The sequence below is a fragment of the Rhea pennata genome, chromosome 14, assembly GCF_028389875.1.
Source record: "Rhea pennata isolate bPtePen1 chromosome 14, bPtePen1.pri, whole genome shotgun sequence".
Lineage (NCBI taxonomy): Eukaryota > Metazoa > Chordata > Aves > Rheiformes > Rheidae > Rhea > Rhea pennata.
Genome location: NC_084676.1, coordinates 20,266,456 through 20,282,011, shown reverse-complemented (window position 1 = coordinate 20,282,011; position 15,556 = coordinate 20,266,456). Strand labels below are relative to the sequence as shown.

Sequence of the window (15,556 nt, the reverse complement as noted above, 5' to 3'; positions counted from 1 at the left end):
TTCCTGAAACAGAAAAGAGCTGGTAAGATTATGTTTGCATGAAGAATTAGGAAAAAAAAATAGCAAACTGATAAACTCAAAGAAAATCCTCATCTGTTTAAGACTAGAACGGCCAGACCATTTGGCCCATGCCTCAGCCCACCGCTGCAAAGAGATCCGAGCTGCACGACCCAGCGCTTCACCCGAGCGCCACGCGGGGCCTCCTTGGCTGGACGCAGAGGGAGCTTCACCACGCACGTGCTTCGGCAAGAGGGAAACCTCAGCAAGGGATGAAGCAAGGGCCAAACTAAATAACGTGAGACATAAAACCAACAATACAACTTTATTTTATATTTCATACAAACTGCATCCTCCAGATGTTTTACAGTGTTAAATAGTAGAGTTAATAGGTAATATTTGCAGGGTTCGCTCTTGTCACGAGCTTGGCAAGGCAGGCAGAACAGCGCTCTGGTCTTAGTCACGTGTTACCGGACAAATAATGTAAATGACATGGAATAAATCCAGAAATCAATTTGCCACAGGATATTATTGCGCGAGGCAGCTCCATTTTAAGCTCCTCAGGGGATCAAATGAGTTGATTACTCATAAGAAAGTATCCAGAGACAACCGTGCGGAAAATTTGATTTGTGGGAACTTATTTTCAAATTAAGAGAGGTGCGCTTGAATCCGTCGGGCCAGCTCGCGCCAGCGTTCGTATTTATGAAACGGCTGAATTGGGCCGCCGAGGATTCCTAAGAGAGCAGCCTGCTTGATTTATATGTTCAAGCCTCAGCGGCAACGCAGCAATTTATGAATTTCTAAGGTGTTCCTCGTGCTAGTGTTACGACACGTCTGACGCGCACACAGGACACCTGCAGCGTGAGAAACTGCCTCCCAACGGAGCTGAACAGAAGACAAAAGCTATAGGAAACGAAATATGGCCTAACCTGGCAAATATGCTGTTCTTTCAATGGCAAATTGGGAAAAAAAAAATCTGAAGGGCCACTCTTGCAGTGAATTTTCTCTTGCTCAGCTGAGCTGGAACTCATGAATTCAACACTGCTGAGAAACCCTGGGTTTGGGTCAAGGCTGCAAGGTTTCCTATGTATTTCCAGGTAACATGAGATCACCTTCACATCACGTGTCAACACTCCTTCTTGTGTCCGAGTATGGACAAAAACAAGCAATAGTCGAAAGGTGATGTTTGACTTAATAGCTAAAAAGCACCTGTGAGAACCAGAAGGCTGTAATGCATCTGCTTGGAGCCAAGCGTATCAAAAGGGCATACATAATCTTCAGTATTTGACTGTATTTTATATTGGCTTCCTGGAGGAACATCTTCCAATGCAGGAAACAGATTTTAAGTTTTAGTACTAGACAGAAAATGGTACAAATAACTTCTTTTCCATTGGAGTGCATGAAGACACTTCACAGCTGTGAACGAACTCAGTTCCACAACACCCTCAAAGTTTTACCTTGATCTAAGAGGCAGGGAAACAGAGGCAGAGACACGCGAGGTGCCTCACTAAGGGTGACTTTACACAAGATCTTTGCACCAGTTAAGCCATACAGCTCAAGTCCTGCTCACACGCTGTGCTGCCAGCTCACGAGAGAAAGTGAGCATGAACTCGCGAGCAAAAATCATAAAGGTAGCAGAAATGAACTATAAGCAATATTTACGGTGAACCTGCAGAAGAGGCCAACCATTAACGATGGTGAGATGTTTACCAAAAATACCCATTGCTGGCCTACAACCTCAGAATGGGGTGAGGAGAGAGCTGACTTCATAAAACATGTTACACTCAGTTAAACTTGGCCCAGTAACATGTGAGATTAATACAGAAAATCAGAATCATGTCATGTTTATGACAGCTGCAAACTAATAAGCTCCAAGAAGAGGCCTGCAAACAAGGGGCAGTAACACTTCATACCTGATTATGGTTAGTCTTTAAATCATTTACAGTTGTCCAAAATATTTCCATTCAAATGGTCCAATCCACTGAGCAAGGCTATGCAAATACAAGGAAAACTAGGCTCAGCTGTGTGATACAATTTTCCATGTGTTTCCTGTACTGTAATAATTAAAAATACGCATGGCAAAAAAGTTGGAAGCGCATGTTCTGTTGCTAGCAAGGATGCGTACAGCCAGCATCGGCCCAGCTGCAGAGAAATACCCGGCTGCGCTGCTAGCGGCGCTGCTGGACAGGCACTGCACGTGCTCGGCTTCCCCGTGGATTTGCTGCAAGGCTGCTGAGCACAGGGTGTCCCGAGGCTGCTTAGACCTTCGGGCCCTGGAAAGCCTGCAGTGCCAGGGCCACGGTGTGTACAGCTTTTCCTTCCACTACGCTATTTTTTGCTTTCAGTGTACCGTGACCCCGTTTCACACTCCTGGGCCAGCCGCTCCAGGTGGCCATCAGCAGCTACGCTCGAAAGAGGGAGACTCCTGCCCGTGGCTGCCAGACCTCGACTCCATACCGTTAACAGAAAAGAAGGGTCAAAGCAAAGTTCGGTGGCAGAAGTAACTGCTTAAAACCCTGCAAGGCTCCACAGTACGTGGTGTAAGCGTGGTCCTGTAACACCCTAGATCCTTACTCCTCCTGTAGTACAGCAACCGCAGGAAGAAATTCTGTGTCCAGCACCACCCTGGATAATTTTCCTTAACCCTCCTCCAGTACCACACATCTCAGACCCCTTCACAGAGAGCCAGCAAGGGAAAGAGCAGCTGGCCAGTTGCCTCAACTCTTGGTGGGTGAGTTTGCTTGCCACAGAAGGCGAAGTTGGCACAGACACGTTTCTTTTTCTTCACAATACTCCTCCCTTTACTCAGGTAAGGAGCAGGGAGGAAGATGTTGCTGCAAAGAAGCAGCAATTCTAATCAGCAGTACTTGCATTTTGAGGTTAATAAATGGCAAACAACTGTACTGCAGAGTTGGGCCCCGTGCAGACCTCTCTCAGAGGTGATCAACGCCTATTCTCCCCCCAAAGGGGATGAAACGAAATGATCCTAGGAGTTTACTGGAATGCCAAGTGTGAGGTCTTGCTTTCTTCCTTTTAATTGCGAGGCAAAGACCAGAGCCATAAACATGACATAGTAACCACGGCGACATGCAGTTAAACTTTTGGCTTTCTGACACAGAGAGAAGGTGATTTTTCTCTCTCTTTGTCTTCAAGCATTTCTACAATTCCTTTCTTCTAAGCAAGGAGTGCCAGCCTTGCAGGTCTCCAAGGGAGCAGAAGGAGCGCCTGCACCAGGTGTCTGCGGAATGTGCCTGGTTTTATTATTTCAAATGCCACCTATTTCACCAGGGTCAGATGACTGTCAGGGCATTAACTGGAGGTTTTGTTACAGCAATATCCTGCTGATGGTTTAAATGGAGATAAATAGTAACACAGAAGTTACTTCTCTAAAGAAAAATAGTGTCTAAGTTTCTGATTTATAAAGCGCTGTTAATAAAGATGTTTCAAAAGGGTCCTAGTGCTGCCCAGGCACATGGCTTGTGATAGCATCTGTGGTGATCAGGCAGAAAACCGTAGCATGCAGCTGTAAGAAAGGTATGGAGCAGCCCAGTGCCAAGTACTTCACATCTAGTAGTTGGCTGCCTACACTTTTTAAGATATACATATACATATATATCCTCCAAACACTAAAATGAAAAATGTATCTCCGTAATAGAACATCCCAAGATCCACAAACTTTTCCCCACCAAATAAAGTGTACAACATATTTTGCAATAGCTCAGCTTTGGGACACAGGTACAAATCTGGATCCATCAATTCTGGACTCAGAGCCTTACAGATGGATTTACCAGGTCAAAAATTATCTCTGCAAGCTGTAACGTCAGTCCCACATGGCAGGGCTACCTCCATCCTGGGAGATCTAGAATTAAACAACCAAATTTTAACAAAAGCTGGGTGATAGGTCAATGAACAAAGCAAAGACACCCTTGCTGGAAGAGAACAAAGAGGTCAGAAATTCAGGAGGTGAAGAACAGTGCAGGCTCCACATTACTCTGGTGTCCTTTGCACACACTGCTAGGGAGAGTAACTCAATTAGAAGAGGGAGAAAAAGAAAAGGAGGAAAAAATCTTATTGCAAGCTCTTTGCTCCAGTATGAAGCTCTTTTGGAGAGCTCAAGTCAGAGAGCATTAGCCTCAAACTGCAGTGCCACTGAACCAGATAACTTCACTGCAATTGCTTCTTAAAAGACCACTTTTGCTTGCCACAGTCACGTCTGTTCAGATCTAAATCTGAATCAGCTTAGGAGCCCCAATCCACAATACTGAGTTGCAGAGACTAAGATTACACATGGTGTTAATTTTTAATCACCATGGAAGCCACAGAGCGAGGCATTAGTGGAAGGTACGAAATTAAAGCAATGATACAGAAGTCAGATTCTTTTGTTAAAGTGCCTTATTTTCTTTGAGCTTTTAAAACCATCCTCCTTACATTTTAAAATGAAAGGGGGAAAAAGGGAATACTGATTTGATATGAAACAACACAGAAAATCAATTAATATTTACACAGATCTTGGATAAGGTTATGGCAGAGACTAAATCTGACACAGCAACCCAAAAAGCAGAGTGTCAAAAAGAAGAGAAAAACCTGTTCGTATGCTTTCAACACCATCCCCTTGAGATCCTAAGTGTAAACGGTTTTATCTATGAAAAGGCATTTTACTTGGGCTTTAGTAATCGGAGCTGATTACAGCCATATTTTAAAACCAGCGGCCTGCCCGTGGGTGGCCGAGCCGCCTTGTGACCTCTCCAAGAATAGCGACTGTATTTAGACAAGTTCAACTTTAGCATTTGGATAAACAGCTACGACGTCATATCCTTCAGGAGGCTTAACCCTCTCCTTCGCGTGCGTCTCGCAGTACAGCTGCTCCTCAATGAAGAAATACCCTCTCTGCTTCAGGTTGAGGCCGCAGTCGTCACACATGAAACACTCGGGGTGGTACAGCTTGTCCCGAGCTTTGACGATCGTGCCCCTGTCGAGAGACGGCGGGAGCACAGGTCAAACACTGAGCCGAGGCTGCAGAAACAGCAGGCAAAGGCATTTCTGCTGCCTCGTGCAAAATGGCGTAAATTAAAAACATGGCACGTAGGGGCACTTAAAGACGTGATCTGTGGTTTCTATCACAACACATCAGCCTACCGACAGCTGACATCCCCTCACCAGGCACTGCTCCGGCCACGGGGCTCTGCTCTTCGAGGACTTGCCTGTATTTCCGCGGGAACCAGCAGGGCAACCCTGAGACTCCCTCACGCCTTCTGCCCGAGCTCTCCGGCTTCCAGGGCCCGCACGCTGCTGCGCGTCTCGACCCCGGGGGTACCGCTGCCTCGGGCGGGCCGCTCTTACCCACGCAGCCCCACAGCTTCCATCTCCCACGAGCGACTCCTCAGGCTCCCCTTCTCCTTCCCGTCCCAGGCAGTTACTCCAACACCTCCTCCCCTTCACAGGCTTCCTTGCAAACCCTTTGCTGTTCTGCCCCAGACCAACACATGGGGAAATCGCCCTTGGGCTTCCCAACACAACTGCCCGTTCCCGCTTGCCTGGGAGAGAGGATTTTGCAGGATTTTGAGGAGAGAGGGTTTTGGTTGGAAGTCAAGCAACACAGTGTGAAATCACACCTACTCTACTGCGTGGTACCAAGCACACAGTGAGGATCAGCAGATGCTGCAGAATGCCAGCGGTGCTCAGTCCTACATGGGAGGACTCAGCACCTTCCCAAAGCAGAGCTTGTGAAGGATGAGCCCTACAGTCATCACACTCCTGCAACACAGCTCCACGGCCTGACATAAAGCTAAGCCTGATCTGACAGTTGGAGGCCAACAACTCCAAAAAGCTCCTGACATAGCTTGAGGCACTGCCTATGTGAGAATGTGTAGGCACTGTTTGCTCTAATGACTGTTGGAATAAAAGTCTTCAGCTCAGAACAGCAAGAACAAAAAAAGCAAAACAGAGGACTTTTAATCAAAATGGAACAGAGCGTAAACTATGAAATGGTGAAGAAGAAAAAGGTCTATATTCTCTGAGCATTAATCTCAACATCAATGCATCGGAGAGCAAGTCTTGAGCAAAAGAAACAAAACAAAACAACCAACAAAAAAATAACCGCAGACCTCTTCCACTCGACCTTCAAAAGTGCTTCTTCCTCAGTAGGGCAGTGAAAGACTGTTAAGTGTCTTTGGTACTATTCATAGTCGCAGGGCCGTTATGGTAAGCTGGCAGATATCATTCTGTGAATCATCCATGTATTGTTGCAAAATTCCCTTAAAAGGGGTAATCAAACTGTATTCTCTAATTACAGGTTAGTATGGTTAGTAAAAAGAGATTCAAGGATTCTGCTATAAATTCTCAAATGTATTTCTGGCAGAAAGACAACCCAGCTAAATCCCTGTGTTAGAGAAACTGCTGTGCTCGGCATGGTGTGACCAAACTCGGACTCGGGAGCGACTCGGGCACTTACACAATCCCATTTCCGCATCGCGTGCACTCAGGGAGCATCTGCAACCCGGACATGGCACCACCAAGTTTTGGTACTGGAGGCTTGATGTTTCGGGGGTTGCTCAGTCTGTCGAGTTTTTCACCTGCCAAGAGTTTTAAACAGACATGCATTGAGAACTTGCCCTCCTCTTTCTCCTCCCCCCCACCTTTTTTTTTTTTTTTTTTTTTTTCAGATGACTTGTTTTTTTCCCGAGGGAGCACATGCTCTGCCTGTCACAACAGAGCCTTCTTCTTGCAACGTGCTTGCAAAGAAATAAAAGAGCAAACAGCAAGACTGACGGCCTCGCAAGTCACATTGCACTTCGCCAGGCACCGTGCTAACACTTCCCTCGTTGTAACAAAGCCTGGATGGTGGCAGAAGCCCTTAGCGATGCCAGTGGCTAATTTATCCATGTATGACGATAGCACCAACTCAATATACACCGCTAAAAGGCAAAACGGTCTTATTCTAGAGATGAGAGAAAGATTTGGCAGCAGTACTATAAAGGAAACTAAGAAAGATAAAGAGCAAACGAGTAAAATGACAGAAATTTTCCAGAGGAAGAAGAGTTTCTATCATTCTAACATTTTAGCCATACTTGCTAGATATACCGCCAGTGAAGCAGAATAAGATTAAATTCTTCTGGAGATTTAGGCAAATTAAAACAAATAACAATATAATTAAATGCATTTTTCTTCTTAGAAGGCTTTTTTACTTTATTCCATCTGCCAAGAGACAGGAAGACTTTTAAGAACCTGAAATAAAAAAATGTGTTAGAAAATAAGGTTTTCTGGGGCACCAAGCTTCCTTTCACAAAGGTCCAAACACAGGAAAGGAAGTAATGAAAGTTTTGTGCATATGAACTGTAATGTGAAAAAACTTCACAGGTCTTCTTCCGTACAGATATATCATATATGCTCACACTTTGGACACAATACAAATGTACGTGTTGTCAACAACTGTGGCACTTGAAAGCCTCCACAGCATATGTAATTTCTGAATAAGGATTCAGTACATACTGCATAGCTTTTGCAAACTTCCACTTTGATTTGCTGTGAAGCGCCTAGCACGGCTTCAGTAAGTTATCTGCATTTTTTTAATGCAAATTCTTATTATTTTAAATTAGTATATCATTACTGATGGCTGTTTACTGTACTTGTGCAGGTTTACATACTATACTTGGGACAGCCTTACTCAGTGGGGCTTCCTTCCCTTCCTGTTAGGGCTCTGGAGATCACAGAGGATGGAAAACACCCAGCCCTCCCACCTGGCCAACCTGCTTAGTGCTGAGCTTCAGAGCAGATGCGACTCCCACAGCACTTGCTGAAAAGTCTGCAGTTTTGCTGTTGTTCATAATTGTCGGTCTTTGAGGAAGAGGTAGCTACTGAAACGCAGCATTCAAGAGGCCTAAAACCCCAGTGGTTTAAACTTAGGGACTTTTAGACATCCTTGTGCAGGTGGCCCCATCATTAGCCGTGACCAAAGAACTTAGTCAAGCAAGTGACACCAAAAGGACTGATTTCCCACTAAATCCCACTTTCTCAAGGTATAAAGATGGTATTTTGAGACACCCAAGGGACTTGACACACGCGAGAGCAATGGACCAAGGAACAGGCAGGGACTGCTAGGCCCTTGGGCTCTTCTGCGCCCATGGCTGGCCGTTGCGTGTTGAGTCCCTCCATTGCCTCGCTGAGAAGAAGCTCTAACAACTGCTCGAGCTCTTGGCCTCTCTCAGCAGTGAGATCTGGTGTGCTTGAATTAGATATATGCTCATTTGCCAACATTTAACAGCTATGCCATTGCTGTCTCTCAAACAAGAGTGCTTGGATAATCTGGTGTTATCTATGAGAGAATTTACAGCAAAACAAGCCCTTTGGAGTGCACTGCTTCCCATCTCCCTACGTGACGGATCCTCTCCCTCTATTTATCCACATACAGTCTCATCCTAATTTATGGTCTTCAGCAAGGCAGCTAGATATTTTATCTAAACAGTCTTATACAGTCTTGTCCACGCTTTGTGGTTAAAGTACTCATCCTTCATGCTTGAAGGGCACCTACCGAGACAGCTGTGACATTTCTTTACAAATCCTGTCAGATCCTCAGCAGGAAACATTTCTTATTACAGGCACAGTATGGGGCTGATAATTCTGAAGAAAACATGGCCTCTAGCAGAAATATTTTCCTTATAAAACAGCTCTTTGTCCAAAATATCTAGTTCATCAAGAGAGGAGATCCTGACTTTAAAAGGACAACACACAGTTGTCTCAAGTCAAAACACGTATTCTTGTTACATGGGTATGTTTAAGAAAAAAAGGATCAGGGCAGAAATTTTAAAACAGCCTAACAGAAGCAGTCTCAATGATTTAAACATTGCTGAAACATTACAGAGTTTTATGCCAACCGATACGTTTTTCACTGAGGCATATTTAATTTTGAATCCCTTATGAAATTATCACTGACAGTGTTACAACAGCCAAGGCAGCGGCTCGGGCGGGAGCTGCAGAGCCAGCTATACCTTTCCCCTGCCTGCTGTAAAAACCATCAGAGCACAGAAAGGAGCTGAAGCAGGGGGAAGAGATGCTGCTGGCAGAGAAGCAAGATCTGAATTCTCCAGCTTGCTGACACTTTGGTTGGTATCTGTCACCACTTCAACTCCAGATGCTGATTAAACACGTGTTGCTGTCACTGAAAAGGAGCCAGAGGTGACCAGATGTCCCTGACCAGCTGGGACAGTCTCAACATGCAAGGACCGTCCTGGCATCCCACAGAATGTTTTCAAGACACTATTTGTCCTTGATTTCCTTCTAGTACACACGCTTTTCGTCCTTCTGATCTTTCGAAGTGCAGCCCAGGGATTGTATCACCTCCAGCGCTGTGCGTAAGAAGGAAAAGCCGCGAGGCCAGGCTGCAGAGTGCACACCCCTGTATCGCACCCTGCTACCCGCCACAGGGAGCATCCTCTCGATCACACGCTCCCAGACACGAGGACCTTTCTGAGGACCCCACCAAACCTGATGCTCTACAACAGCTCCATTTAAGAGAGAGCAGAAAACTTCAAATAATTCTGTTAAAACTACCTTTGTTAGAACAAACTTAAAACACCCATCTAGTTCCTTGTCACAGGACACAGAGGAAGAGAAGGAGCAGCATTATTAGCGAGGATTAACACAGTCGCTTCCCATTTTCAGCTTCCTAATAAGGAAACCTGGGGGTGCAGCACATACCTTGCTGTAAAGCATGCTGGTGCTTGTTCATTGTGAAGCATCTGAATGCACAACTGGAGCCTGTAATTAGCATCATTTTTCCTGCCAGTCTGGATAGACAACAGCATTTACAGCCAGGACTTCCAAGGCCGATCCCGTTTCATGCTTTGCTGACATGCCTCAATACCACCAGAGCACAAAAACACTGAAATTGGTAAAAACTTCTGATGCACAGAAGTTAGTTGTGAAGCAAAAAGCAATATCCTTCTGGTCAAAATCTATCACTGCCTGCCATTTTATACAGAAATTGAAGCACGGCAGCCTGACTTGTTAACCCTTACAGTTTCTTAATGGGATTTGCAGTAGTTCACACTTTCCCATAAAACCTAAGTTTGTGGATTCACATAATTATAATATGAGAATCCCGGAAGGAAACAAAAAGAAGATTCTAGCCCTAATGATTGTAAAGAAAAGCCTGAAAGTTTGAACCTGGAGTCCTTAATGGACTTAAGGTTGAAAGGCAAATAAGAAGAAGCTGAAATTCACAGTTTCGGGATCTTATTTTTTTAATACATAGAGTTGGCTCCTACCTGAGTTGTATGAAACAGAGGAAGTTGTGACAGATCTGAGAACTAAGCCAAAAGCTCCTGATCTCTATTCCTATGTTGCTGAGGGCCATCCGTATCCTTATGCAAATACCATTTATTTAAACATCCATATGATCCTCTATCAACAGCCTGCTCAATCATTTCCAAACTATTACATTTAAGCAAATCACTTCAGGAAAACAGCTGTCACGTAGAAGCTATTTGCAAACCTATACAGCTTTCACTTGATGCCCAGGTCAGCCACTAAATTTGTTAAACATTCAGAAGCTGGCCTGAGCATTTGCACATGGTGGAAAAAACACCGATTCGAAACCTGCCATCTGAGCACTCTCTATAGTGGTTGGATTTTCCCATGTTGAGCTGGTTCATGTCTCAGCACAAAAGTGATGTGCTGTAAAATAACAGAGCAGGACAGCTGGTCACTTTGCAAGAATGTCCCATCAGTTCTTGCATGGACCCTTTAAAGGCATCACAAGCTTCTGAGCCTCAGCAAGGGAAAGAGCAAGAATAAGACTTAAGCCAGTAACAGCAGCTTGTGGACATGGAGATCGTGAATTGCGGCACAGGGGGACTGATTAAAGGTTAAATCCTAACCGGTCAGGAGTCACGCAGTGCCCCTGCACCTCCCTTTGCTTTGCAATCCCCACCTTTTGCTTTGTTCCCCCCTGCCAGTTTGCAGGACACTCCAAAGCAGCGTAAAGGCTGGAGGCCAACAGCACGTAAGCTGGCTGAGGCAGCTCAGATAGAAGTGCTCTTGACTGAGAACATGTGCAAGGGAAGGGAAACTGCAGTCATTCTGGCAGGTCTAGAAAACAAAAATGGGAATGCCAGGAAGCCAGCTTGGGAAACTCCCCGGCCAGAAGTAGGGACACTGCTGTTCTCAGGCAGGGAGGAATCTATCGCTCAACACTGATCACTTTGCATCCCTTGTAACTTTTGTGCTGGGTGCAGGTTTTCTCTGCTACACAATGTGAAGCAGAAGATACAGAGATGCTCCTTGTCATGTTTCTTCCACCACTGCTGTGGGAACTGTCTGATAGTACTAGCCTTTAGGGATGGGAAGGGAGAATGAGTAAAGACAGGAACCACGGTCCAGGAGCTAGGCTCTTTGGAGAGCATTTGGGAGCATTGCGCTCTCTGTGCTTTGGTTTCCTCTCTATAAAATAGATCCAAAAGCACTTTTCTTCCTCACAGGAGTATTACATGGATAAATGTGATATGGCTTATGGAGGGTATGCATACTCCATCAGTGTCTGGACTATCACAGAGACTAAGAGAATCATAGCGATGAGATGAGTGAAGAGTACAGCAGAAATTTCAAGCAAGGACTCTGTAGACTAACGGGACTCGATAGGGAAATTCAGTGTCACCACCGATTCATCCTATCCACCCAGGAATTCCTACCTGGGACCTCGTTAAAAAAGCACAGATTTATAAAGCTGCTTACCCCCTCTACAGCAGCTTTGCATAACCTTCTTTGCATCTTCAAAAATAGCAGGCCTATGGAAAAAAGAAGCCTATTTGAACAGATTTTGCTTCAGTCGTGGGCATGTTTTGCATATCACTGCAGATTTAGAGGATCAGAAGATGTGTGGAGGTTTAGGGGACTCCCTGGGGAATGTTATGTGCAATAACCACTGGTAGCTTCCTTACCATTCTCTCCAGCTTCCAACATGCCCTGCAAATATCGGAACGATCCAGACTGTTTAGGCTCCGAAACTGGCTTTTCATAATCCTGAAGCATCTTGTAGACATCTGACTCCACATCAATCCCATTTCGGTTTCTCGGGAGAGACTTTAAGGAGTCAATGCTATTTAAAAACAAAGCGAACAAAGCAATACTCAAGTCAAATACAAACGGTAGTTATCAACTAATCAGGGAGGTACTACCCCCCCCCCCCAAATTTAATCCATTCACACAGATTCATTTAAACATCTTTCTCTCCCCCTTGTGTTTTTCTGCCTTAAGGGAAGGCTGTTCTAGGAAAATAGTCATTAAAACTAGGAAAGATAAACTTGTTCTCTGTTTGTTCTTCTATTGAGCAACACAGCTAGGGTTTGACTGGCTACCAGATGCCTTAAGGAAAGGGGGCAGCTGCTTACAAGCATTGTAAATTGCTTTACCACACATGAAATTTAATGAAAAAATGGGTAATGCAATGCATTTAATTAATTATGTGGGGCTATGAAATCCACCCACCCTCTTACCATTGTTACAGTATCTGGCATCTGGAGAGGGTGTTTTGCTGCCAGGCACAGGCGCGACAGGGAGTGACGCTATCCTCAACAACTGCATCTCTCTAAGCTAGCCTCTCTGTAGGTGACTTTGAATTAAAAGCTCTGTTTGTCAGGGAAAGCCCACAGCTTAAATGACAACAAAAACACTGGATCATACAGCAGTGAGAATGGGATAAGAAAACATTCTCAACATTTCTCCCTCACATACGCTCTGACCTTCAACATCACACTGTTTATTGTTTGAATCTAGCACCCGATTTGCGATACAAAGAATGACAAATAGCAACTGAAGCTCCCATTCAGCGGCTCATCCAATACATCAAATCATCAAAGGCATGGTTTGAATTCAAAAATAGCTCAGGTACATGTTTCAGTGTCCTGCTGAGTAGGATGAATTTAAGCACTTATGTGCTTTGTTGAGGCCTAAAAGCATAATACAATTTGGTGGGAAAGGACCCTTTTCTTGTAAGGTTCCAAGTACATTAATGTCATTATAAAAGCAGTAAAACTAGCAAGAGCCCTTAACCTCATCAGATAGCTTAACACATTTTAGCCATCATCTGAGTCATTTTTTCCAACAGCATTATATTCATGCCTGTTAAAAAAAAAATCACTTTCAAAAAATGCCAAAGCTACGTTTTCTGGAAGTAATCTGTAACCCAGACCTCTTCTGTGCCCAGCATCTGCTCCAAAAGCATGTGTTGGCAGGCAGTTCAGGTCCTCCAAGCTACTCTTGCAAGATCAGACAAGCACAACCCATAAGCAGCTTAAGGGAGAGCTCGCAATGCCTCATTCCCAGCGCGTCCGTGTGGGGCTGGATTACTCAGCAGTAAGAGGGGACTTGTGTAGGAGTTCCCCAATGGCTCCAACACCTATGAAATCTTGAGACAAGTAGCAGAAGTGCTGCTGCTGGGAACAGCACCTGGAGACAAAGGCTCCTCAAGCAGCTGCTACAGATGAAGATCTATCCCTGCAATTTCTGGGCCAGTCAAAACTCTCCATGTGTGTCCCAAATGCCCACATGCTCTGCTACTGCCCTTTCATACACCATTTCACACATTTTCATGAAAAAGGTCACTTTTTTTTAAGCAAATCCAGCCTGATCAAGCACAAATTCGAAATAGAATGTTGTCCTAGCCCAATTTTACTCACATATTGCTGAAGTTAAACTCCCTACTTCTGGCTCACAAACACAAACAAAATCAAATTTTCTTCTCAGTAATTTTTCTGTAGTTCCCTTCTTTCCAAATTCATTAACTTTCCTGGAGCAGTACTACGAATAATCTGGCTCACAGAGTCACTGAAATATGAATTCACATAAGCATGCAGTTTCTGAGCTGAAAAGAAACTATCACTGCTCTTTGTATTTGATACAGACATTACTTTCTTGTAGATATTTTGCCAGTCTAGAAGAGCATAAATCATCAGCAGCATAAGGCATGTGAAAGCATCACAGTCCACACAACCTGGCCTGTCTCAAAGTTAAGAGATATCCATCCAAACTGTTCCTGGCTGTAACAGCTTTTTCTTTCCTATGTGCATTATTTATTTCTCTGCCTCCTAGACAGCTGCACTGAACAGATCTCAAATTTATAAACATCCTAGTTTACTGGGGTTAGGTCTCCACGCAAAGAATTCCAAAACCCATTACATGTGCTTGCGCCTAAATTTGTGAAAGTGCAATCCTAACTTCTTGGAGGGTGAAACCCTTCTTTGAACATACCCTTTTAAAAAAGGGAACAACAACATGTATGACACTCCCTGGCATTAATCCTAGCCTGGGGAGCCAGATTTGATGCCTGCTGATCTATCTACTTCCATTAGCAATAGCAGGAACTTACTTGGATACAGAAAATCAGTATGTTTAACTGCCTCAGAGGTCAACAGCGAACAACACTCCAGCTCCACCAGCTTATCTTCACAAAGGTTTGATTGCTGCATATGCACATGGCCTTTTTGTTCAGAACTTGCAATCTCCAAAACCTCAGTTTTCTGTTTTGTTTCTCCCCTATACACTTAGCTAACACAACAGGAATGAACCCAGAGTCTCTAGAGCTAAAACTAGGAGCTTCATTACAACGTAAATTAGCAAATCAAATCTCTCCTGTCCTCAGTACATAGGAAACAGACTGAGACATGTCACTCTAGAACCATCTTCTATTAACCACAGTGTAAAATAGAAAACTGCACTGCTGAATGTGAGCAGTACAAGCAAGAGAATAATGCCTTCATCACACCTTTGGGAAGAAGCAATGTGGAGCCCACTCATCTGGAGCGGCAAACTCGAGTCAGTGTTGTTGTTTGCGTAGAGTCGGGTCGGATTATTGTATTGCAAATTCAGCATCTGTTTGGTATCCACCGGGGTCCCTCCACCGACAGAGGGAATCGGCTTTTTGTTCTGTGCAGGTCCGTTATCCTAAAAGAGAAGAAACAGCAGAAAAACTTGTGAGGTTTGTAAATCTTAGCACTAAATAAATGGACAGGCTGCGGTATGTCGTTGAGATTGTGGTAATAATATTCTCATGTGTTATTAGTATAAATTTTCAAACTGTGAAAAATAGAGATATGCACCAGGAAAATGAAAACTCAGATTTCATTTGTAATCAGATCTTGCTGAATCTATGCACCTTTCCTTAGACCCTAACCAAATAAGCTTGCCTGCTTCTCTGTTTCACCATTGCCAAGTATTCCGCATTTATTCTCCTGTGAAAGCAGTACGTGTTGTTTCCACAAAAGAAAGGCTATGAGTCTGCTTCTACTTTCACATTATATCGTTCACACAGCAGTTACCAATCCTCTGTCTTCAAGGCATTCACTCTTGATTTACATGAGCAAAACAAGATCAAAAGCAAACTTCATAGTCATGCACACAGACTGTATAGGACCTGAAACCAAGGGGCAAGTCCTGGTGTTTTTACTTATTTAAAACTCTCTCTCATGTAGAAATGTCTGTGTTCATTTCAGGAGGTTTTCTCCTAAAAAGCATCAGTCATTTACAGCATGATAAACATTTTAATCAACAAATTAATTTGCTATTTATA

At 44.2% G+C, this 15,556-nt stretch overlaps 1 protein-coding gene across 1 annotated transcript in view; it reads right to left on the bottom strand.

Annotated features, from left to right (window-relative positions):
- Nucleotides 1-303: 303 nt before the first annotated feature.
- The window catches only part of PDLIM4 (PDZ and LIM domain 4), a 64,903-nt gene continuing 49,650 nt past the window's right edge, over nt 304-15,556 (bottom strand). Inside the window, exons 4-7 of the mRNA XM_062587643.1 lie at nt 14,753-14,931; nt 11,931-12,088; nt 6,449-6,569; nt 304-4,966 (exon numbers count right to left, since the gene is read on the bottom strand). Of these exons, the coding sequence (XP_062443627.1) occupies nt 4,762-4,966; nt 6,449-6,569; nt 11,931-12,088; nt 14,753-14,931 (663 nt within the window). The 3' untranslated portion in view covers nt 304-4,761. The remainder of the gene's footprint in view (nt 4,967-6,448; nt 6,570-11,930; nt 12,089-14,752; nt 14,932-15,556) is intronic.